The sequence below is a fragment of the Mirounga angustirostris genome, unplaced genomic scaffold (assembly GCF_029215605.1).
Source record: "Mirounga angustirostris isolate CCGP_5_RB_7025 unplaced genomic scaffold, mMirAng1.0.hap1 SCAF_8, whole genome shotgun sequence".
NCBI classification, from domain to species: domain Eukaryota; kingdom Metazoa; phylum Chordata; class Mammalia; order Carnivora; family Phocidae; genus Mirounga; species Mirounga angustirostris.
This window is the reverse complement of record NW_026991716.1, coordinates 54,750,469-54,774,962: the sequence shown is the minus strand read 5'-3', so window position 1 is coordinate 54,774,962 and position 24,494 is coordinate 54,750,469. Positions and strand designations below refer to the sequence as shown.

The 24,494-nt window shown below is 36.8% G+C and overlaps 1 protein-coding gene across 6 annotated transcripts in view; it reads right to left on the bottom strand.

Moving 5' to 3' along the window:
• Positions 1 to 18,052, bottom strand: part of PHF3 (PHD finger protein 3) — an 84,869-nt gene extending 66,817 nt beyond the window's left edge. The window contains exons 1-2 of one of the 6 annotated variants that reach the window (XM_045870135.3): positions 17,702 to 18,052; positions 6,996 to 7,264 (exon numbers count right to left, since the gene is read on the bottom strand). In XM_045870135.3, coding sequence (XP_045726091.1) covers positions 6,996 to 7,239 — 244 coding nt within the window. In that variant the 5' untranslated portion in view covers positions 7,240 to 7,264; positions 17,702 to 18,052. Of the gene's footprint in view, positions 1 to 6,995; positions 7,265 to 17,394; positions 17,590 to 17,701 lie in introns of those variants that run through there. The other 5 variants (XM_045870130.3, XM_064597742.1, XM_045870131.3 and 2 more) reach the window with 5 other exon arrangements.
• Between the last annotated feature and the right edge of the window lie 6,442 nt (positions 18,053 to 24,494).

The window sequence follows — 24,494 nt, the reverse complement described above, 5'->3', positions numbered from 1 at the left end:
GACTAATGTGCTAAGTGGTCAACCTCATCTTTTCTCCTGACTTTAATACCACCCACAGCAAGGCCTGCAGCCAAGCACTGAACTCCAAGCAAGAAAATCTTTTCTTAACCCTAAACTGAAACTGAATGAACAAGCTGGAGAGACGAAGACAGTTAGCACCTCATTATAAAGGGCCTCTCACCTTGGTATTCAGAGGTTCCCCCAAATAACTGCAGGCTATTTAGTTAACATACACTTATCCCACAGCAAACCTGACATAAATTTCCAACTCTCCAGTTTAAACATCAACAAACAACCAAAAATAATTAGACATTTGGAAAACACTTACAACACAATGAGAAAGATCAAAATATACAAATACACAAACCAATTTGGACTATAAAGAGACTCTTACTATATCCCTATAACAACAGAATACTTTTTTAAAATGGTACGAATAGGGGGCTCCTGGCTGACTCAGGACATACAGCTTGCAACTCTTGATCTTAGGGTTGAATTCAAGCCCCACACTGGGTATAGAGCTTACTTAAAATAAAATAAATAAATAAATAAATAAATTTTTTTAGAAAAATGGTACAAATGAACACAAGAGTTCTTAGAAACTGTAATATAATTGTCAAAATTAAATATTCAAAGAGAGAAAATATGGCAGTGAACTTTAAAAAGACAAAAGATGGTAAAGATGCAAGAAAGTAATAAAAAAAGAAAAACAAAAAACAACCATGGGCTCCAGAAAGAGCAAAATCTGTCTACTAGCAGTTGCAAAAAAAAAAACAAAAAACAAAATTTCAGAGCTGAAGGAATCACTCTTCAAGGACCACCAAGTACCCGCAAAAATTAAACGCTAAACACCAAAAGATAAAGAAAAGATCCTAAAGCAGGGGTGCGGGGATGGCCACCTAACAAAGGCCACCTAAAAGTCTCATACAAGAAATCAGACAACCCATCCACAATACCAGGTGCTAGAAGCTAAGAAGCAATGTCTTAAAATTTTAAGAAAAGGTGGTATTCAACTTTGTTTTCTTTTTTTTTTAAAGATTTTTTTTAATTAATTAATTTATTTATTTGACAGAGAGAGAGAGACAGCGAGAGCAGGAACACAAGCAAGGGGAGTGGGAGAGGGAGAAGCAGGCTTCCCGCCGAGCAGGGAGCCCAATGTGGAACTCGATCCCAGGACCCTGGGACCATGACCTGAGCCGAAGGCAGAAGCTTAAGGACTGAGCCACCCAGGCGCTCTCAACTTTGTTTTCTATATAAAAGCAAATTATTACTGAAATATGATGTTATCAGAAAGTTACTAAGGATGTCATTAAGAGGGCACAGATAAAGAAAATGAAATACAGGAAAACAATAGCTCTCTACTCCAGGAGCACGGTGAAGCTCAGGGATGACAGATACTCAACAGGCCTAGAGAACAGCAAACCCAGACAAGAACAAGACAAAGGACCCTGTGAGGCAGACCTCCAGAAAAAAGGTAGATTCAACAGAACCAAATGTCCAAGACCTTGAAAAAAGAAGCCTGTTATAACAGCACAGATATCCAAGTTAAATTAAAAAAAAAAAAAAAAGATTCAGTTAGCAACCCAAAGAATAAAAACTATTCTAGTCTTGATCCAAGGTTTGTATTTTGTTTTTAAGTGAAGTAAGCAATGGGTTACAGGAATAAAAATAGAAATAAACTTTAAGTAATAAATAAAAGAAAAAACCAGAAGATATTAGTTAGGGATATAGTGATGAAAACATGATTTCAGATTTCTTTTTAAATTTTATTAATTTGAGAGTGAGCAAGAGAGAGTGAGCACAAGTGGGGTGGAGGGGCAGGGGGAGAGAGAGAAGCGGACTCCCCACTGAGCAGGGAGCCCGTCCAGGACCCTGGGATCATGACCTGAGCCAAAGGCAGAAGCTTAACTGACTGAGCCACCCAGCGCCCCATGATTTCAGATTTTAAATTAAAAAGAAAATTAAAGGCTCAGTCAATGCGAAGTAAAATTAAAATATACTTGGTTTTATATTTAGCTCAAGCTAAGCAGAGCAAAAGTCAATTGTAAAAAAAAAAAAGCATAAATCTCATATCCCCAGGAAACTATTACTCTATTTTTGGGGAACCCCAAGTTCTTCCTTCTAGCCAATCAAACTGTATCTCTCACTGCTACATAATGGATCCAGCTCTTTCCCATTACCCATTAAAAGGTCAAATCTCTTGCCAATTTGACAAACTCTCAAGGATCTATGGCTGCTACTATATCCTACTCTTCCCACCTTCCAGCATTTTCTCTCCTCCACTAAGTTACATCTCTAATTCTACAAACTTTTGCCAATCTTTTCTTCTTTTTTAAGATTTATTTATTTATTTGACAGAGACAGAGACAGTGAGAGCAGGAACACAAGCAGCGGGAGTGGGAGAAGGAGAGCAGGCTTCCCGCCGACGAGGGAGCCCGATGTGGGACTCAACCCCGGGACCCGGGGATCATGACCTGAGCCGAAGGCAGATGCTTAACTACTGAGCCACCCAGGCACCCGCCAATCTTTTCTATTTGCTCTCTTCTAAACATACCCTCTTTTGCCAAAACCCCTCTAAAGTAGAACTCAAAATGATATTTAATATTAATATCAATCTTAAGAAATTAAGTTTTATTCTTAAAGAGCTATGCATGTTCTTACAAGGCTGATCAGTTACTCTACCAATCAATTAACAGAATACACTTTGTCTCAAACAATACATTTCATCTCATTTGTATAACTACTTCACTTACATGTATTAGATTTGTATTTTCTCATTCAAATGCAATTCTCAAAAAGAAGATCAACCACACAAGAGGTTCATTGATTGTGACTTCTTGTAATGGCACAAGAAGTTAAAAAAAAAAAAAAAAAAACTACCATTCAGAATAAACAAAAACAGTGAAAAAGGACCCCAGTGCAAATATGGAATGAATTTACATGTGTACTTGGATTCATGTGTCTAAATAATTTGCACAAAGAGTTTGTCACCCCCGGACAAGAACAATAATTAAAATTTGAAAACAGGATTTTATTGGACCAAAGGTCCACTGTGTTTAGTTCAATGTACTGTCTGATTGGAAATTTGTCTAAGAGAAGCATGAAGCCATAAAAACTTGTGAACACCTTTTAAACAAATCTCAGTGATGCACTAAGACAGAAATTATTTTTTCAGGACAAGTACACCATTTTTCTAATATTACATAGATGAATTCTGCCTCTAATGATGAAGAAGCCCCAACTATAGCACTATGATTGAAAGTTAAAACTTCTGTGCCAAAAAAGGGAATAAATCACACTACTGCTAAGAGGCTTACAAAACCAGTCTTAACTAGTATTACAATACTTTGGTGAGAGGAAAGCAGTATAAGCTAAAATTCTTCTTAAACAAAACTGCTTAATGTCAATATATTATCAATGTCGTTCATGATAGGAAAGTATCACATATGCATGCTAGCAGAAATTTTCCTTTACAGTTGAAAAAAATACTTAAAGTATACAATATGAATCAACTTAGCAAATAAGCAAGATACCTGTAAGAATTTAATGACTTTCTGAGTTCTTTAATCTCCAAACACCATGTCACAGGAGGGGCTTTTTTTTTTTTTTTTTAATTTAGTGAATGAAGATTTTGTAAGCCATGATGTAGCCTGGAAAGAACACCTTGATATTACAAGGGTGCAGTAGCTATGAGTGCTATCTGAATGAAAGGCTACTCTGAATACCCATATATCTACAATGTATCTGTCTTCCTGGTCTTAAGAAAATAAATCAAATTACAGCCACTGAACTTTTCAATATACCATGTAAAGAAATAATACAAGATTTGCTTCACATTTATGAATCTTAGTCATCTATGTAAAAGGGGAACATGTTTGTAAAATGATAAACTATTTCTTCATGACATTCTATACCACCAGTTTTTCAAAAACCATTTCAATGATTTTACATATACTCTTCAAATGTTTATATAAATAATATATTTGGCATCTTGAAACTACTACGTGGGCAAATATTTTAATTTTAAGGATAACAGGATTTTTAAATACCAATAACTGGCTTGATTGAACATCAAGACCAAACATTTCCCCAACAATACTTAATGATTTTCCTTACTAGACTTAAAAAAAAAAAAAAAAAGTTTACTGGGCAAATCTAAAAACCATAAATAAATACTGCAATATGTATATAAAGAAATGCTTTAGAGTCTAAAGCATTAAAAAAAAGGGGGGGGATGAGAAATCTACTGGTTATGTCCCAAATGAAGCAATTAGCATCCTCTTTTGCCTTGAACAGAACCCTAAAAGTAATCTTCCATGTTTCCTTCCTATTTTTGTAATTTTTAAAGCTATTCTATGATTTCTGGAGACAACTGAAATATATGCAAGCTACTCAACCGTGTCAACAAAAAACTGGTCTTTAACAACTACAGCAAATCAACTTGGTTCAGCATAGCAGAGAACAAGACATAGCAGTTACTTTGTTTGCTAGTTTTAGCACTACCTAAACCAAAGTTACAAAATAACCATAATCTATAGCTTTCATTGACATGAGTAACACTGCCAGGATCATTTCCCTGCTAAAGGTCAGTCAAGACAATTAGTAAAAATCTATGGACCCACAAACAAAACATCTGGGTAAAAACTGTCCTTTTTATAACAAAAAGCTGAAGTAGTATGTGAATAGCTAAAACTTATAAAAGTTGTCCATCTAAGGTTTTCACTAGTTTATAATAAAATTTCTTCTTTCCAACTTTCTCTTAAATCTAAAATTATGTCAAAACAAATTCTTTTAAAATTGAAATGGTTTCCATGTTGCTATCATTAGAAAATATACAGGTCTTTTACTCAAGCAAATATCCCAAACGGCAAAGGGAACTTCAAAGCAATCAAGATATATGCCCTACCTGGTGGCAAAGAAACCTCAACAATCCTAGACAGAAGAGCTTTATTATTTAAAATTTCCTCTACAAATTCCCTACATACCTTAAAAACACATATACTACACACATGTTAATACAAACAATTCTGCTTCAGAACAAAGATAAATTGTAGCAATTTAAAAAAATTTTTAGAAAAGAATTCACTTATGTTCTTAAATAAAAAAGTCAGTTTGTAAGATAATAGAATCACAAACAAGTATTAATTAATCATACCTCAAAAAAATTGTCAAGTATCTTCAAATAACAAAAGAAATGTTCACCAAACTGAAAAGACTTCTCACATCAATAAAAACTTTTCATATCAACAGAAATAATTTTTTTAAAATAGGGGAACAGCAAGTAGGAATACCAGTAGTATTACTAAAGGGCTGAAATTTTATAAGTAAAGAAGTCTAACAAGATGATACATTTGCCAATTTCAGACCTAGAATAACATCCTTAAGAGGATCTATATTTCCAGTAACAAGCACATTAAGTATGCAATAAATGTTTTTCCCGAATTTGGACTGAACTGTGAAACTGTGTATACAACCAAGAACTGTCAAAAGCACTTGACAATAAAGATAATTAGGTATATTGTACTGACACAGGAACCAAAGTAAAAAACTTGAACAATGCATACATAAAACAAAATTTTAAAAGCTTTGTAACATTTAGAATACAACAAAAACAATGTAAACCTACGCAATAACACAACACAATGTATATAATTCAGAGATACACCATTAGCAAGCAGTTCAAAAGACCTCAGCATTAAAGAGTTGTTAAAATGAAAAAATTCCTAGCAGTCAGTGTTGAGGTCTTCAAGCTGAGTAATCTGACAGATTTATGGATGAATAGCAGGCCAGCCTAATCCAAACTTTAAATATCATTAAAATATTAAGTAGAAAATATTAAAAGGAAACAAAAACTATACTGAAAAACTACAGTGCAGAAGTCTAGAGTCACTGAAAGACAGATCAACACCACATAAACCTGTGAACTATTCCAGGGAACAGTGAGGGGAAGCCTAACTTCTCCATGTGAAGCTGATTTTCCTTTATTTAATTTTAGCTTAAGGAATAGCTAATTGCCCCAAGGTTTGTTGTAATATTTGCTTTGCTTTATAAAAGAAAGCCTACATATTCTTCCACATATTAATATATCTCTGAAGTAGTTAAGAATTAGTTTAGCCTTACTAGAAAGTTACTATCCTCAATCTTTCAGTTACTTCAACTACAGAACCTAGAGCAGTGTTATCCAATAGAAATATAATGGAAACCACATACATAATTTTAAATTTTCAAGTAGCCACTTTAGAAAAAAGGTAAAAAGGTGAAATTAATTTTAATCATAGATTTTATTTAACCAAAAGTATCTAAAACATCACAAATGTAATCAACATTTTAAAAAACTCTGGTAAAATATATTTTATATATTTTTTCATATTGAGTCTTTAAAATCTCATGTGCACTTTATGGCCCATCTCAATTAAGACTGGACTCCTCTCAAGTGATTAATAGTTACATGTGGCTAGTGGTTACTAAGTTGGACAGCACAGGTCTAGAGTTCTCAAAATGCCAAAATATCTAAAATGGAAGCACACAATATATTAAATTTGAAGGGCTGGAAGGGGCACTGAAAAAGGTCTATTCAGCAGTTCCCCTTGACTCCAGCAGGCCTAGGGTAATATGATGTCCTGATTTGCTAGGAAATCCCTATATACTAGGGAGGGTCCCAATTTATACTTTTTGTCATGATGTAACTATTAACAGCACCCCTGTAATTCTCAAAAAGTATCCCCCTTTGGATAATAAATTATATTGTCATTGGTCATCCTATCTACATCCATAATATCCTCAAAGATAATTCCACATTCCTTGGAAGAAAATTTAAAGTCTAATTCTGATGTCTAGAAAAGAGCTCTAAATTCAAGTTAAAGAATCCTAAATCCACTACCCTCACCAAAAAAAAAAAGAAAAAGAAAAAAAAAGATGCTGCTGAAAATTTTTATTTTAAATTGCAGACTAAAAAAAAAAGAAAAAGAAAAAAGAAAAAAAAAAGTAAGAATTACCTGTTGAACAAGGCATCTGGAAATTGGGATCATTGCTATCCAAAACAGGCAAACAGAACTGGTTACTTGCAGATCCTAGCATAGGATCCTTATCGCTGAGCATGTTCTTCAGCGAGTCCTCTAAGACATTTTGACTTGTACTAAAATCCTCACAGACTTCATTCTCCAGGTTGGATCCTAGAAATAGGGCATCATCTAAGTGTTCAGTAGGAATTAAATGATTAAATGTATCAACTATATCCATGAAGACTTCTGTGTGTCTTTCAGCCCTATAGAAAGACAAAAAAAATACCATAAGAAATAAAGCTATCAATTGATAATCACCTAAAACCAAATTATTTTAATAGTTTTGAGTCTAAGAACACAGGTATTTCTGAATTGTTTAAAAAAAAATCCTCACTGTTTTTAGAATAAACATTTGGACATGTAGAACGAATCTTTACTAAATGTTTCTTTATCACACATGTAGAGTATCATTTTACCATAAATCCTATTAAATGTTTACTCGATTCATTATTTTGAGGGGGGGAAACCTATGTATATAATCCATTAATTTGATACAGTTGAAAGAATGACATGGCTTAAACCATAAAAACCGTATGTTTTTAACCATAATCTTTTCATAAATTAAGAATGACACTGCTTTTACAATAAATCCATATAAAAGAGCCAAAATCAAATTATTGTCCCATACCTATTAAAACTGTAAAATAGCCTTGTTTTACTTACAAAGCATTTACATTATTTAAAGAAAGGTAATATAGAAAGAAAAGGTTGTTTGTAGGGGTAGGAGGAAAAAATGGAAAGAAACTATTAATTAAACCCAACAAATCAAAACTCAAAAAACTACACATATGCAGGCAGAGACGTGAACATACACTCATTTTAGTGGGGGGGACTCCTTTAGTATAAAATGAGATAAATGACAAGAAAACAACATAGCAGAGATTTAATTTTATTTTAGTGAGTTATGTGAGATATATACAGATGTCAAGCTAGTCGCCTACTGATACTAGGTACTGCTCAGAAAGGTCATCTAATGCCCTAGAAGATCCGCAATTAATCAAAAGTTGAATTATCTTCAATACTGGTTTCAGAAAAAACTGAACCAATGTATTCTGGAAGGGGGGGGGCCTCATCAACAAAAACATCTAATAATATTCAGTTAGCTAGAAAATCAACTAATTGAGAACATCTTGGGTTCCAAAATTCTAATGATTTTTAGATTGACTCCAAATCTACCAAAATTTCCTCAAACTGTCCTTGATCTTTCCCCTATAAAGATGATGAAAGAAGAGGAAGTCCAAAGACACTCAACAACTTACTGGTTATATATTATATGCTGCTAACCATTTTACTTAAATTTAACCCATTTATTTCCAATAATAGGCTCTATATAGAAAATACATGTAAATAATCTGTTTTATGAAATAAAATTCATTTAAATGATTTAAATGTCTTCCCCCAAAACCAAGAAATAGCCAAGATTCAATCCCAGGTTCCAAGGCTCCATAGCCCATAGCCATACCTCTTCCTCTTTCACACTGAGCTACAGAGCTAGAAATTGACTAGATTTGATTCATCAAAGGCTCTTCTTTAAAAATAATTTTCCATAACTTTCAACAAATCAGTGGTTGCCTGGGTCCTCGGGTAACAGAAGGCTAGACTGCAAAGGGACAGGAAGATACTTTGGGAGATGATGAAAATGTCCTAAATCATGGATGTATACATCCACTGAAATTCATCAACCTGTTCATTTTAAATGGAAAGTTTATTGTAACGCAATTTAAAATTCTAAAAAAAGGAAAGACAATTTCCTCATTCTTACAAAAGTTAATCCCCTTCTAAATAGGATTTTACTACTAGCTCTTCTCAAATTTTTCAATTTACTTAAAATATTGATAAAACACTGAAATAAAATGTTAACTATTTGATTGATCTGCTGGTTATTTTACATGCATTCTGTAACTATACCATTAAAAGAAAATTATAGCTCACAATGCTGACAAAAAGTCAGGAAAAGTTTTAATTCCCTAATGTTACCTGATTCTCAGTACTAAGAAAGGCTCAATTATCATACATCACCAATACTTCCACTAATATGTTTTTAAGTTCCAAAAAAAATTTTAGTATAATAAATTTCTGCTAATTAAAAATAATTTACAAAGAGGTTACTAAATGTTTACACAATCAAGTAGCTAGAACTACAGACAAATTAGTTTATCTGAATGTGCTAGAATCCAAGACTACCTCCTCTTCAAAGTTGCATCCCAATTAGGAATCTTTTCTTTCCTCAGATAAATCAAAAAGAATAAAAGGGCAATTCCAGTTCTAAAAGCAAAGTTAACTTTCCTTCTTTAAAAAAAAAAAGTATGCTGAATCTACTAAAAATGCACTCATTCTCACAGCAACACGAGTCTGGTAAATTCTACAAACTTCACCTGAAGTCAGTCTTTCTGTTACTACTAGCTGTGTGCTTTCAAGTGATGAGACGTTCAGAATATTCAGAAATTATGATCACACAGCTCAAACTCACAAAGCTATAGGGAAGACCAGCCCATTCTAAATAGTGACCTAAATAGGCAACACATGTTTTTCAATAACACTGTTATTAGTGAACCATCCTTACCTTAAGAGCCTGTGGCATATTTTTTAATCTCAATGGTAAACAATATTTAGTCTTTAAAGACCAATTTAAAAAAAAGTAAAACATATTGTAAATAAGATGGGTGAACCAAACTTTCCTGTACAGGTATTTGGCCAAAAGTGGTATATGACTTAAAAGGTGTGTTTTATCTGGATTTAAATAAGCACATCAGGGAAAAAGCTTCCGTGGTCAAATATTGAGAAGGACTGGCAAAACAAAATTACATTTCTTTAATAATACCTTTAATTCATTCAACAAACGTTTGCTAAGCATCTACCACTGAGACATCTTTAATATGCCAACAGAGAATAGGGTATAAAGCATCCCAAACTTAAGGGTCCCAAGAAGACAATTTTTACACAGCACATCACAAGACTAGTTTTCTTGTAAAATTGTTATAAATTAGTAAGACTGACTTTTCATAAGCAGCTGCAACTGGCTTTGGGGGCAATTCCAAAGAATTCCAAAAATGATAGTATATAGTCATCCCACAAGACTATCTTGAAAGTAACATTTAATGGAAGTATAAAGTAATTTATTTTTAAAAATCAGTTTCAAGTATTCAGGATCAAAAATAATAACATTTTATTGTTATTTCCATGCTAAACTGGAAAACAAACATTAAACTGACTGCAGGAATATTAAGTCACTTAACATGAACATAAAAATTTACTAAATGCAGAGTGGTTAACTGGGTTGGATCATGGAAGAAAAAAAGGACAGTAGTAGAAAAACTAGTAAAATCAAAATAAAGTCTGGAAGTTAGTTAATAGCAATGTACCAATTTTAATCTCTAGTTCTGATTAAGGCACTAGCATTATGTCAGATGTAACAATCAGGAAATTGGGATGAGGATATATATGAACTCTACACAATGTCAGCAATTTCTCTATAAGTCTAAAATTATTCCAAAATAAGTCTTTTTTAAAACACTAACCTAAAATTAGAGAAGGGGCAGCTGGCTGGCTCAGTTGGAAGAGCAAGTGACTCTTGATCTTGGGGTCATGAGTAGCCCAAAGCTGGGTGTAGAGATTATTTAAATAAATAAACTTTAAAAAAATGATATTGTTTAAAAGTTTATTTTAAAAATAATAATAAAATAGAATTAGGGGAGATACCTAGTAATGTGGATAAACAATCAGATCTAATTAAGAAAAAAATTAAGAGTTGATTTAATATCTGTTAATTAAACAGAGTTAAACAAATTCCTATTTCTTACAATGACATTATACTTAAATGCTTCCTTATATTTGTCATTATAAATTTAATAATTAAAACAGGGGAGCCTGGCTGGCTCAGTCAGTGGGGCATCCAACTCTTGATCTCATGGTTTTGAGTTTGAGCCCCACGCTGAGTGTAGACCTATTACTTAAAAATAAAATCTTCAAAGGGCACCCGAGTGGCTCAGTCAGCTAAGAGTCCAACTCTTGATTTCAGCTCAGGTCATGACCTCAAGGTTGTGACATCAAGCCCACATCCGGCTCTACACTGTGTGAAGCCTATTTGAGATTCTCTCTGTCCCTTTCCCTCTGTCCCTGCACCCCCCATAAAAAAAAATAATAAAATAAAATCTTCAAAAAAATAAAAATAAAATATAACAAGCCTATTTAGGGTGTATGCTAAGTGGCTAATGACACGAATATATCCAATTAAATCGATACTAATAATTTGAGAATATATATATGCTAAAATCAGAAATTATTTCTCAGTTCAGTCACAACTCATGTTTACAGACCATAAAATATATCCAACTAAGTCAGAGAATTGGATAATCCACTTAATTAGTTATCACAGGTACCTGTGAAACAAACACAATTCTCAAAATTCAAGGAACTCACAATATAAAAAAGTATAGACATATAAACAAATACAACAACATGTAAACATCACAACAAAATATGAAAGTGTCATATTGAAGGACTGACATCATCACAGAGGAAGGTGAAACTTATGAGGCCAAGAATATCTAAGCAGCTGGATCCTCAAGGTCCAGAGGATACTCCAGGCAAAGGGAATAGCATGTGCTAATTATGAATGACAGAGTTTGGTCCTAACAGACCATTTAGAAAGACTCAGAATACAATTAAAAAGTAAGTATTACTACCAACATTCTGAATAAAATTTAATCTGAGTTTGAAGATATTTACCACTTTAAAATACTTGTTTTATCTTAACTCACAAAAAATTATACTGCAGCCAAATTTAGTTTATGCTGAAAAAAGCCAACATGTATTTTTCCATGTATGACTAGAAAGCAGAAAGATTTACAAAGCACCAACAGCACACACACACACAAAATTACACTTCTACAAAAATCCCCTTTAAATTAAGAGTACATTAAAATTATCTCGACTTTTCAGAAGCATCTTCAAAGTAAAACTATGTATTTTACCATGTTATCTCCCTAAATATATATAGAGAGAGAGATCTAAGCCTAACAATAAATAACTAAAGCTATCAAAGGCCCTAAGAGGTTATCGCATGATGAAGCTCTGTCTCATACAGTCTATATCTGTGTGTATGTGTATGGGGATGGCATGGGGGGTACAAATATATTCAGGAGATTATAAAATCTATGATGAAAATTTAAACAGGGTAATAGTGATGCGGGGAGGAGGAGAGTTTCTTTTTTTTTTTAAGATTTTATTTATTTATTTGAGAGAGAGAGAGAGAAACAGCATGAGAGGGGATAGGGTCAGAGGGAGAAGCAGGCTCCCTGCTGAGCCGGGAGCCCGATGTGGGACTCAATCCCAGGACTCTGGGATCATGACCTGAGCCGAAGGCAGTCGCTTAACCGACTGAGCCACCCAAGCGCCCAGGAGGAGAGTTTCTACATAAAATGCTAAATGAAGATCTTATTACAGGGCAACATGTAAGCCAAAAACTGGAAAGAGAATGATCCATACAAAAATGGGGAAAAGCAATCCAGGCGAAGATCTAAACGCAAAGCCTGGAAATGGAAACTTGGTGACTTCCAGCCCCTATACTACAGTTTAAATTAAGCCATCAATTCATTAGTCATCCTTACCATAAACAAATTTCTAATAGGCAGTAGTAGTAGAAAAATAAAAGTACCACTACTAATGGTGACGAAAACGTAAAATGATGTGCTCTAATTTCACACCAGGCAATGTTCTACATGCTTTACATCAGTAATTCTCAATCAGAGGTGATTATGCCCCTCTAGAGGACATTTGGCCATCGCAACTGAAGGGCAGGCTACTGGCATCTAGTAAATATACTACAATGCGCTAGGAAAGCCCCACAACAAAGAATTATCCAGCCAGAAAACTGCTAAAGTTAAGAAACTCTGCTCTACATTTATTAATTTAATCCTCACAACAATGCTGTATTATAATCCAGTAAACAAAGGAAGAAAGAAACAATGAAGGAAGGAAGAAATTAATTGGGATCAAGGAGATTAAATTACTTGCTCAGTGGTGCTGAAATCTGAACCCAGAAAATTTCATTCAAGAATCAATGCACTTACCACTACCCTATAATATCTGTTTATAAAGTAAAATGCATTGGATATTTATTATGTGCCAGGCACCACACTAAAGCTAAATGCATGTCATTTAATCTTCACAACCACACAATTAGGAAGGTACTATCATTATTCTCAAGTCATAAGAGTGGGGCTAAAGCTTAGCGAAGTTACACCCAGTATTATAGAATAAATAAGTGACAGAGCTGGGACTCAATTCTGCTCTGAGACAAAGGTCAGTTCTTAACCACCATAATATAACAACATTAAAGATGAATAACAGATTATCCTTCCAGGATAGAGATAAGGAAAATCACTAAATGGTTAAACCATGTGGTATGACACAATTCTAGAAAGTATAATTCTATAGAGCAACGCAACCTCATCAACTGCTCCAAACACACACATCAAATTCTACTCCAGTTTCACTGGTTAGAATGTGTAAGAAGCAGCAAGGTTCGTAACTTTTCTGAATTTATCAGGTAAGAGAATGTAAGAACCCAAGGCTTCTGCCATACTAAGACTAAAGTTGACCTAAGAATCTAGAAAAAGAACTATCAAGTACAAGTTGAAACTGGCAAAAGCAGAATTACACTAGCCAACCGTATTGAGTTAACTTCAAAGTTTACAACTATATCCTATTGATATTATGGGAAGCATTAGCAGTTTGGATTAACCACAGAAACAGTGGAAGTAGTTCATCATTAGAACTATGGCCTAGGTAATAACAGTCCTGCTAACATGTCCTTTTAGCATATACTATGTGCCAGGCCCTATGCTCAGTGTCTTGTATGCATTATCTCATTAGTCCCTCTCAACAACACTGTGAGGTAGGTGCAATTATTATATCTATTTTACAGATGAGCAAACTGAGGCCCAGACCATTATGTAATTTGCCCAAGGTCACATATCCAGTATACCCAAACTGGAACCCAGGCAGTGTTGTGATTCCTGAGTCTGCACACTTAAACTACTATACTTTATGCACTCTACTCACAACACATACTAATTTTTCAGTTCTTAATATATCATTAATGAATCCTAAAAATACTAAAAATAAAGTGACATACACTTCTTCCAAAATAAGTTAGAAAATACACACTAAGCCACTCCCTACATATAAAAAAATACAGTGGCTATCTATCCTCAGTGTGTATAAACATCATTTTGGAAGTTATCCACTACAAACTCTGCAATTTATTTTCACAGTCTACAATTTTAGAATTTTTTCATGTGGCCAACTCACACAAATTATGAATGAAACAAAAGTATTACATTTAGCCTTTCTGTACAATCTACTATGCCATTTAAAACTTCATCTAATAGATTGTGCGGATTAAAACTTCTGAATAGTATTTTGAAATTTTTATTCAACTATTTCTCTTCATCACCTCTCTTCATGGTACAAATGATCATAAAAATTAAAATCCCGACCATTAAAAAATGATCTAAATTAAACATACAATGCATAGGAGTAAGTGTCCAGTCTATACATTTGACAATTCCTCACAATACCTTTTGTAATTCTTGAAATTTCTTCTTTTAACTCTAATACAATGATTTAACACCTCATGTCTTTGAATCTTGTTTCTCAACCTAGTCCAGGTTTCTTGAGGGTACAAACAGCACCCGGGTCTCAAATATTTTGAATCAATACCCTCATATCTTTTCCCAGTAATCAAACAGCAGAAACTAAAAGGGAGTTAGTTACCTTTTACTGTTCAACACACAACTGTATTGTAAGTGTCTAACAACTTGCCAAGTCATTTTTGTAGTTAAAAAAATAAAATGTCTAAGCTTCTGAAAAGATACTCCAGGATTCTCAGAGGTGCTCCAAGAAGAAATAAAAGAGAAACAGAGCCCAAGATGTACTGCTCCACACAAGAAAGAAATCAGCAGCCACTTGTCAGAAAGAATTCCTGAAACATGGATGAATGAAAATATTTTGAAATCAGCCCTCCTCCTGATACTTCATGACACTGGTGAAGTAGTTATGGGTAACCTACAAACCTGAGATGGTGATCAATAAATCTCACTACCTCAAAAAATAAAAAGATCTTATCTCTAGACAAAACATTAAGTAAAAAGGATTTCATGAGAAATCTGTGTAAAAAACAAGGAAAAAAGTGCACATTTAAGAAAGCAAAATGTATCAAAAAGGCAAACACCATATTACCAAGGAAGATAACCATTACGTTTCAGCACTCAAAAAAACAGAACTGTATGCCTAATTTTAATTTACATTCATCGGTTTTTTCCAAATATAATCCATACTATGTAAAAATCTAAATTCAAGATAATTTTGCAGTAATCCAAATTGTCAATTGCTGTTTTCCAAACTTTTATCAATAATAGTTTTATTAATATGCTATTACAGAACTCAAAAATTACCAACCTTTCTTAACTAATTCCAATCTCAATACATTTTAAATTTTAATAGTATGGTTTTAAACCATTTTAACATAAAGACAACTTCTTTACCACTAAATTCCAATCTCAATACATTTTAAATTTTAATAGTATGGTTTTAAACCATTTTAACATAAAGACAACTTCTTTACCACTTTTCTATTCTGAAATTTGCACTTAACCAACGCTAATTTTCACCTACATTTACACATACCACTTCTTTTAGATTTGACTTATTTGAATATGCAACAGAGTATACCAAAGGATCAACTAAAGTTATGTGAAGTCTATCCCAATGACATGTGATAGATAAGGAAGTTCACTACCCTCCCAAACGATGCAAAAGCAGTATAATAAATTACATTCTCATGCTCTTCAATAAACGGACCTATAAAGCATGCAAGGAACAAGGGAAAACTGGTCCCATCAGTAACTCATTTGTTATCCTTTTGACAAATCACCAATACAGCTATGAAATAAAGCTTAAAATCTATTGTTGAAATTCTGCATACTTAAAAAGTGGCCCACTTCAGTTGAGTAGAAGTCTTTCGGCAGCTCAAGAATTGAACAGTGTGGCTTAATCAGAACAATAATAGTTCCTACCTAAGTCCCCTCTCAAATTATATGTAATTTAAAATAGTGATAATGATGATGGAGAAAAAATTCGTTATTGTACTATAGGGCTAGTCAACAGAAGAACTGGACAGATAATAATAGAAAATTAAGAAAAGGTCGAGTGGTAGTGAAGGTAAAAACTACCCGAAATAATAATCTTTACACATCTCTTGTGCTCTGGAATGAATATACAAACTCAAGAACAGAAGAATGCTGCGAAGATTTCTTGGTTCTTTGACTCACGTCTCTTTCCAACCACAAACACATCTACAAACATTTTCACAATCCCAAACACTTCATTCAAGAATCAAAAAATGGTAGGAAATGAATGAGTAATGCAGGCGTAGTTTCGGAAGATCTCAAACAACGAGTTTGTAAAAAGGAAGACAAGTCCGACCCCAAAATAGTAACTAAATAGAACAATGTACTATCTAAGTACTCCCTAAATAGTTTACTGTATCTTTTTTTTTTTTTTTAAGCTTAAAATAAGGTAGTAAAGCATTTGGGAAAGGCTCAGTAACCAATGTCTGATTTTAAATTAAGTATCTCTACACATAATGAAGATTTTAAAAAGGTAGATAACAAAGCGTTGTTGCCACTTACATTAATGATTATCCATGATCATAATCTGCGAATGATTCCTGAATAGCACCAATAATCATGCATTCAAACTACCTCGAATCATAGTCTCTAGGAAATAGCACTTAAAAATCCAAAGATGGGAAAAGGTCATCGGACCCGGCAACACATTGCTGGGGGAAAGAAGGGAAACAGGACTACGCGCGGTACCAACATTCTCTCCCTTTCTTCCTCCCCCCCGCCCCCCCCGTGTCAGGTGATCAGTTATTTAGCACCATTAACACACACGTATCGACAAGTGGTTCATTAAATTACTCGTATTATCCGAAGGCCAGATTCTAGGCTCCCCATTTCAAACTAAGCAAAAGGAGTCGACAGTTTGGGTCCCGAGCACAAAAGCGCGCGGTAGCAGGAGGATGGATAGAGCGCCAACTCCCCCCTCTCCAAAAGCTGGGACGAGGCTCGGCCTCGCGGCAAAGGCCAATCCTGGCTTCCCAGACCCAGGGCCCAAAGCTCAAAGCCGGACTCCTCCGGAGGGAAGAGGTCCGAAGGGCCGGGTCCGGGGGCCTGCGGACCAGGCCTTCCTGGCAGCGCCCGCGATCCCCGCGGGCCTGCGCGCCCGCGCGGCGGCGGCGGCGGCGGCGGCGGTAGGGCACACTCACCGCCGAAGGCCCGGGAGCAGGAGCCGGGGAGAGGCCGCGGCCCCGACCCTCCCCGCCTGGCGATCTCGCCGCCGCGCCTCCCTCCCAGCCCGCGGTCCAAACGCTCCAGGGCTACAGAGGCGCGGCCCGGGCAGGCCGAGGACGTTGCGCAAGAGGCCGGTGAGGTTTCCCGGCTGCGCGGGAGAAAGGCGCGGAGTGTCCGCCGCGGGAGGGGCGGGGAGGCCCGCGGAGGCGCTGTGCGTGTAGAAGGGGGTGGGGGAGGGGAGGACTGCCCGTCTCCCTGGCCGCGGCCAGAGCCGCAACTCACCCAGCTCCGCCAGACGAGCGCTACCACTGGCAGCAAGAGGAAGATGGTGGCCGCTGCCGCCGCCGCCGCCGCCGCCGCCGCGGAGGAGGAGGAGGGGGCCCGGTGGGTGCCGAGGCGAGGGGGTACGCGCAGGACGTCGGCGTCGCTGCCACAGCCTCTCTTCCTCACCGGGCCGAGCGGCTGCTGCTGACGACACTAGCCCGGCTTCCGCGCCGCCCTCTTTATCTTCGTAGCAGCCACCGCCGCCCAGGGCCCAAGGGTCGCTCGCCTCGTGGGGACCGTGCGGCGGCGCAAGACCCCGCAGCCATCGGCGTGCGGCGGCGGCGCGGGGGCAGGAGCCGGGCCGCGTCACGTGACCCCACTGTTTACCGTTCCGGGGGCCGCGGCCTGCATGCTGCGCCTGCGCAGTGTGGGCCCTCCCGCGCCGCGCCTCCGCGGGGCCCAGGCAGTCGCACTCCCCTGCGCTTCCGCGCCCCTCCCAGTCTTCTGAGGGCGCGGCACGCCTGCGGGCCTTTAGCTATCATCTCGCCGGCGGCCCGAAGGGGTGAGGCGTAGATCGGGTTTTCTCGATTGTAATAAGCACGAAGGCTTCATAGAAAATGTAATATTGATGATCAAATTTGCCGCCCCCCATACTTTTCATTAATTGGGTTTGCTTTCAAAAATGGAAGACTAGAGCGGAGTAGTTGAGCCCCTTGCCCAAGAATCCCTGCTGGGTGTGCACAACAGTCCCATCATTAACCACCTCCGTTCCCCACCTTGTCTCTAAATAGCTAGTCATCTTCAGGACTCAAGTTGCCTTCTCCAAGAATCATTCCCGGTCGAAGTCAGCAGTTCTCAAAATGTATCAAGAGGATCCTCCGAAGGATTCCCGAGACCTTTCAGAGAAGCTTTAACTCAGACAATTCCATATGTTTAAGGCCAACTTTTCTTCATCTTCTTCAACCAAAACATGTAGCAACTGATTAAATTCAGAAGCAGGAGAATCCAGCCATCTATTCAGCCAGACACTGAAGAAATGTGCAAAAATTTAAAACAATGCCACTCTTTTCATTAAATTTTGTGGGAAAATATATTTTTCATAATCGATTATGATAACAAAGAATTTTGTTATTTTTTAAAATGTTTTATTCTTAGATTTAATTCCTATGATGATAAATAACTAACCCATATAAACAAAAGCTCTTGGAAGTGTATAGGGGTCCTGAGACAAAAAAGTTTGAAAACCCCTGGTCTAGATTACTTGCTTCCACCGCAGCTTGGGCTGACCTCTATCTCAGTCCATTATAAACACTGTGAGGTAATTGTTGCTAGTCATCACTAGGACCAAAATGAGCCCCTTTAAGGACAGGGATTGTGCCTTCTTTTTGCAAGGACCATTACAGTACCCACTAAAGAATGATAGCCAGCACCTGCTGGGCTCTTCAGAAACCTTTACTTGTTAATTTAAGCCTCATGCCAACCGTAGTCCACACTGCAGGTTTTGTGCAGAGTAGAATAATAGCTCACAGGCATGTGGTGAAGAGCTGTTCTTTACTCTCTCCAGACTTCTGGAGCATTCCCAATACTAATGCTCTTCCACAAAGGAGGTTTAAGATTGTCCTAATTCTACTGGAATCCTAGAATTCCATCCCCTGCCTTGACTCATCAATCCCTAAAAACTTGGTTTTACTATCTTTTTTTATGGGTTGTTTTGTTTTTTTTTTTTTGAGAAAGGAAAATAGAAATGAATAATCATTTTTTTTTTCCCTTGGAATGTCTGGGATGAATTGCACAAATAAGTCTTAAATTTATTTTTACTCATCTTCTGGACCTTAATGTGAAATTTGAAAAAGGCATTGGGAAAGAATAAGATTATAAACAAAATCCAATCCTAAGGGACTTACTAGAGTAGAACTCAAATGGAAAATCATTAGATGGAAAATTTCCTTGGAAGAGTTGGGGAAAACTTATCTTGTTAAAGAAATTTTAGTAAATTTATGAAAAAACACAATGGAGCTAAAAAGAAAATATAGAAATGACAAGTCTGTCACATTCACAAAACAAAGATTTCTCATCCTAAAAAAGCCAACAAGCTTACCACAAAGCATGATGTTTTGATTCTTATTTTGAACTAGCCAAGCACCCAGGTTCAGATTTGTTCATTAATGATCTTTGCTTTTTGCTTCTAGATATAAACACAATCTGTCTTTACCCAGTCTATGAAAAGGTTACAAGAAGAAAGAACCATCATAATCATACTGGGAATGGCTTTAACAACATGGAGGACACTGCTTTGGTTAAAGGACCTATTGGAAAATCAGATTGTATTGATAGTGTTGAAACCTCACAACTCAGGAAAATTAAATTTGGTAGAAAACAAGACAAGAAAACTAACAGTGGCTAATACTAACCAGTATACTTGTAATCAACTAAAAATGATGGAAAATGAAAACTGACAAAATTTGGATCTTGCAAAACTTTACCCAGGAATATTGAGCCTGGTCCAGAGAGTGAGGCTCACCAAGCTGGTATGCAGGTTAAGTTTGATATGAAAAATGCTTGTCATCATTGAAACACTGGTCTCTACAGTATCAGTTCATTAAAGATGAAAAAGTGGAAAGAGTTAACTGCAGCAAACAGAAAATCAATAAAAATATCAAATATATTTAATGGGTTTTTTTCTGGAAAAAACTTTCTGTATACACAGACACACTTTCCTGTTAGTTTAGAATAGATGTAAATGTTTTTATTCTTAAACATGGGACCAAGGCAGGGAAATCAAAATATTCGGAATTCATTTTACTAAGTTCATTGTGGAATTTAAGGGCTTAACCCAGAACACATTGTTCCTTATGTCAGGCTTCCGCCCTTCCCACACAATTTTTTACCTACTCTCTCCAGAAAGATAGCTCCTAACTACTCAGGCTTTCAGCAGGAAACAATAGGTGAAAAGGAAATGCGTATCCTGACCCAGGGTAAATCATTTGGACAGCATACTGGAGATCAGAGAGGCCTAGAGAGACTAGGTCAAACAATAAAATAAAACTTTTCCATGCACAAGGCATAGAAAGGACTTTTGCGGACTTTAGCACGAGGAAGGATCAATTCTCTCATTAAGTGCTTTGACAGCGCTTGGCACAGAGGACATGTATTCATGTTTTAACTGGCCTGGAGTGGAGAGAAGGCATTTCTGACATAGCGATGCCTTCAAGGACAAGAAAGTTCCAGAAAATCCGTGTGGTTCTGGAGCTGCAAACAATTCATTATCTGGTTGGACATACTGCAAATGAAAATAATGAAAATGATTGAAAATCTTTTAACAAAGAAACTGTGTTAATGAGGGATGCCTGAGTGGCTCAGTCAGTTAAGCATCCAACTCTCAATTTCGGCTCAGGTCATAGTCTCAGGGTTGTGAGATCAAGCCCCACTGTCAGGCTCTGTGCTGACCTTGGGGCCTCTCCCTCTTCCTCTCCCTCCCATCTCTCTCTCCCTCCCTAAAAATAAATAAATAAATTAAGTGTGATAATGTCCCTCACTGATAATGTCATCTCCCTACTTGAAATCTTTCCCTGGTTCTCCAAAATAAAAAGAATAAATCCAAACTTCCTAATATGACCATTAAGACACTTTAGTATTAGTCCTTGTCCAGCTCTTCAACATCTTCTCTCACTATTCCCTGCTTTTTAAATTTATGATACAGCAATATGTAAGTTCTTACTGGTTCCTACACACATCCATACTATCTCTCAACCTAAAGTCTTTGCTCATGCTGTTACCTCTGACAGGAATGCCCTCTTCTGAACTGACCCCAAACATCACCAAAGACCCTCCCACCATGTTAAGTGGATTGCTCCTGCATCCTCTTAAGATGCAGCTCAACGATAGCTATAGATTTTATTTATTTATTTGTTCGAGAGAGAGAGAGAACATAAGCACGAGGAGCAGCAGGCAGAGGGAGAAGCAGGCTCCCTGCTGAGCAAGGAGCCCCGACACGATGGGATGCGGGACTCCATCCCACAACCCTCGGATCATGACCTGAGCTGAAGGCAGACGCTTAACCAACTGAGCCACCCAGGCGTCCCAGAATATATAAATGTATCATAATAAAAATGGCATGAGACTGTCTGGAGAACAGAGACATGGTTGATTAACAGAATAGGATGGCCAGGAACAGTGGGAATGAGGATTTGCTATTTAATGGTTACAGAGTTTCCATTTGGATGATGAAAAAGTTTTAGAAATAATGCAACATTCTGGATGTAATTAATGCCACTAAGTTGTACATTGAATCACGTTAAAATGGCAATTTTTATATATGTTTTACCACAGTCTTTAAAATAAATAATATACCAAAAACAATTAAATTGCACAGTTTAGATGGATTAATTGTGTAGTTTGTGAATTTACATCTCAATAAAGCTGTTAAAAAAAAGTCTGGAAGCAGAAAAATGAATATCAATAAAATTTTTGTCTCTAATAAAGATGCCATCTCAAGTCTGTAGGGAAAGGATTATTTGCTACATGGCAACAATTGGGGGAAAAATTGAAGTTGAATCCCAATCTCACACTTTATGCTAACAGTATTTCCAGATATGTTTAAGACTCCAGAAAATGAATCTTTAATAAATGTGTCAGAAAATGATCAAATGGGGCACTTGGGTGGCTCAGTCATTTAAGTGTCTGCCTTCAGCTCAGATCATGATCTCTGGGTCCTGGGATAGAGGGAGTCTGCTTCTCTCTCTCTCTCCCTCTGCCCCTCCACACTGCTTGTTTTTTCTCTCTCTCAAATAAATAAACAAAATCTTTTTAAAAAAAGAAAAGAAAATGATCAACTTCATATCATCTATCAGCAGGCAGATAGCTAAAATATTTTTAAAAGTCACCATTTAGTGTTGATGTGGGCATGTATAAACTGTCATATACTAAGGATGGAATATGAATTGATAATTTTCTAGAAAAAAATTTGGCAAGGTGTATCAAAAGCCTTTATTTTTTAAAGATTATTTATTTATTATAGAGAAAGAGATAAGCAGATGCTTAACTGAATGAACCACCCAGGCATCTCTGAAAAGCCTTTAAATGTGCACACTTTTTGATACAGAATTTCCATTCTTAGGACTTTATCTAAAGAAATAGTAGGAGAGGAATTGGGGCACCTGGGTGGCTCAGTCATTAAGCGTCTGCCTTCGGCTCAGGTCATGATCCCAGGGTCCTGGGATTGAGTCCCGCGTTGGGCTCCCTGCTCTGCGGGAGGCCTGCTTCTCCCTTTCCCACTCCCCCTGCTTGTGTTCCTGCTCTCGCTATGTCTCTCTCTGTCAAAAAAAAAATAAAATCTTTAAAAAAAAAAAAAAAGAAATAGTAGGAGAGGAATCTAAAGATTTATGAATAGGGATGCTCATAATATAAAATTGAAAACAACCTATAAGTTCAGTCATCATATTATTATATATCTTACAGACTTTTGTTCTATATAACAATATATATGCACACATGCACACACACACACACCCCTGCACCCCGTCCCAGATATATTTTAAACTTTTAATCTTCTGACTTTAGAATTCAACCTCTAGAAATTTATCTTAAGAAAATAAAAGTTGAGTATGCAAAGATTTATATATAAAATGGGATTTACTGTATGTATTACTTTAAGTTTGTTTTTTAAAGATCAATTATATATAGTAAAGATTCCTCCCAGTTAATCACGTAGCTCCACAACAACATTTTAAAGGATGTGTAAAACTTGGGGCACCTGGGTGGCTCAGTCAGTTGAACATCTGGCTCTTGATCTCGGCTCAGGTCTTGATCTCAGGGGTCATATGCTCATGACCCACATCGAGCTCTATGTTGGGCTCCAAGCTGGGCCTGAAGCCTACTTAAAGGATGTGTAAAACTTTATTTACAACTTCTGAATATTTAGAACATGTCCTCTGAAGTAGTGATTAAGTTATTAGAATGACCAAATGAACAGAATGGTGCCAAATCCTATCCATTCTTCCTCCTAGAGATCTCCAAAATCTGCCCCTCCTCTGGACTTTATTGTGGAAGTAGTCTCCCCTCTAGTTTCCCTTCAATCTATTGACCACAGGTCAGGACACAATCTTTCTCAAAAACCAAGGCTAATTTAATAATGTTAGTCCTCTCCCTATGACCTTTCAAAGTTCCACACTGACTAAAATATAATCTTATGTTTAATTTCTTAGCACGATTTATAAGATCATCTATGATCTGATCTCAATTCATCAGTACCTTTTTCTTGTTCTTATGGTCTAGCCACCAAATTCCTCATAATTCTGTGGGGCAATCTCATGCTTCCATTCCTTTGCACATGCTTCCTCTACTGGAAAGTTCTATTTAGCAGACTCTTACTCACGTCTCATTCATAAAATCTTTCCTAATTGTCTCCCTCCCACAGCAAAATACTTCATCCTCCACTTTGTATCCTGTACACACTTCTGTTATAGAACTTACTAGGCTGCTGTCTTTCCAGTTAGAACTTGAGCTCTTGGGGGCACCTGGGAGGCTCAGTCGGTTAAGTGGCCGACTCTTGATTTTGGCTCAGGTCATGGTCTCAGGGTCCTGAGATTGAGTCCAGAGTCAGGCTCTGCGCTCTGTGGGGAGTCTGCTTGAGATTCTTTTCCTCTCTTTCTGCCCCTCCCCTCTGCGTGTGCACTCTCTAGCTCTCAAATCAATGAAGAAATCTTAAAAAAAAAAAAAAAAAAAAATTGAGCTCTTCGAAGACAAAGACATCATTTCTTTTCTGTGTCCCTAGCAGAAAGCTGACTTATTGCCTGGCTTATTTGGTTAATGT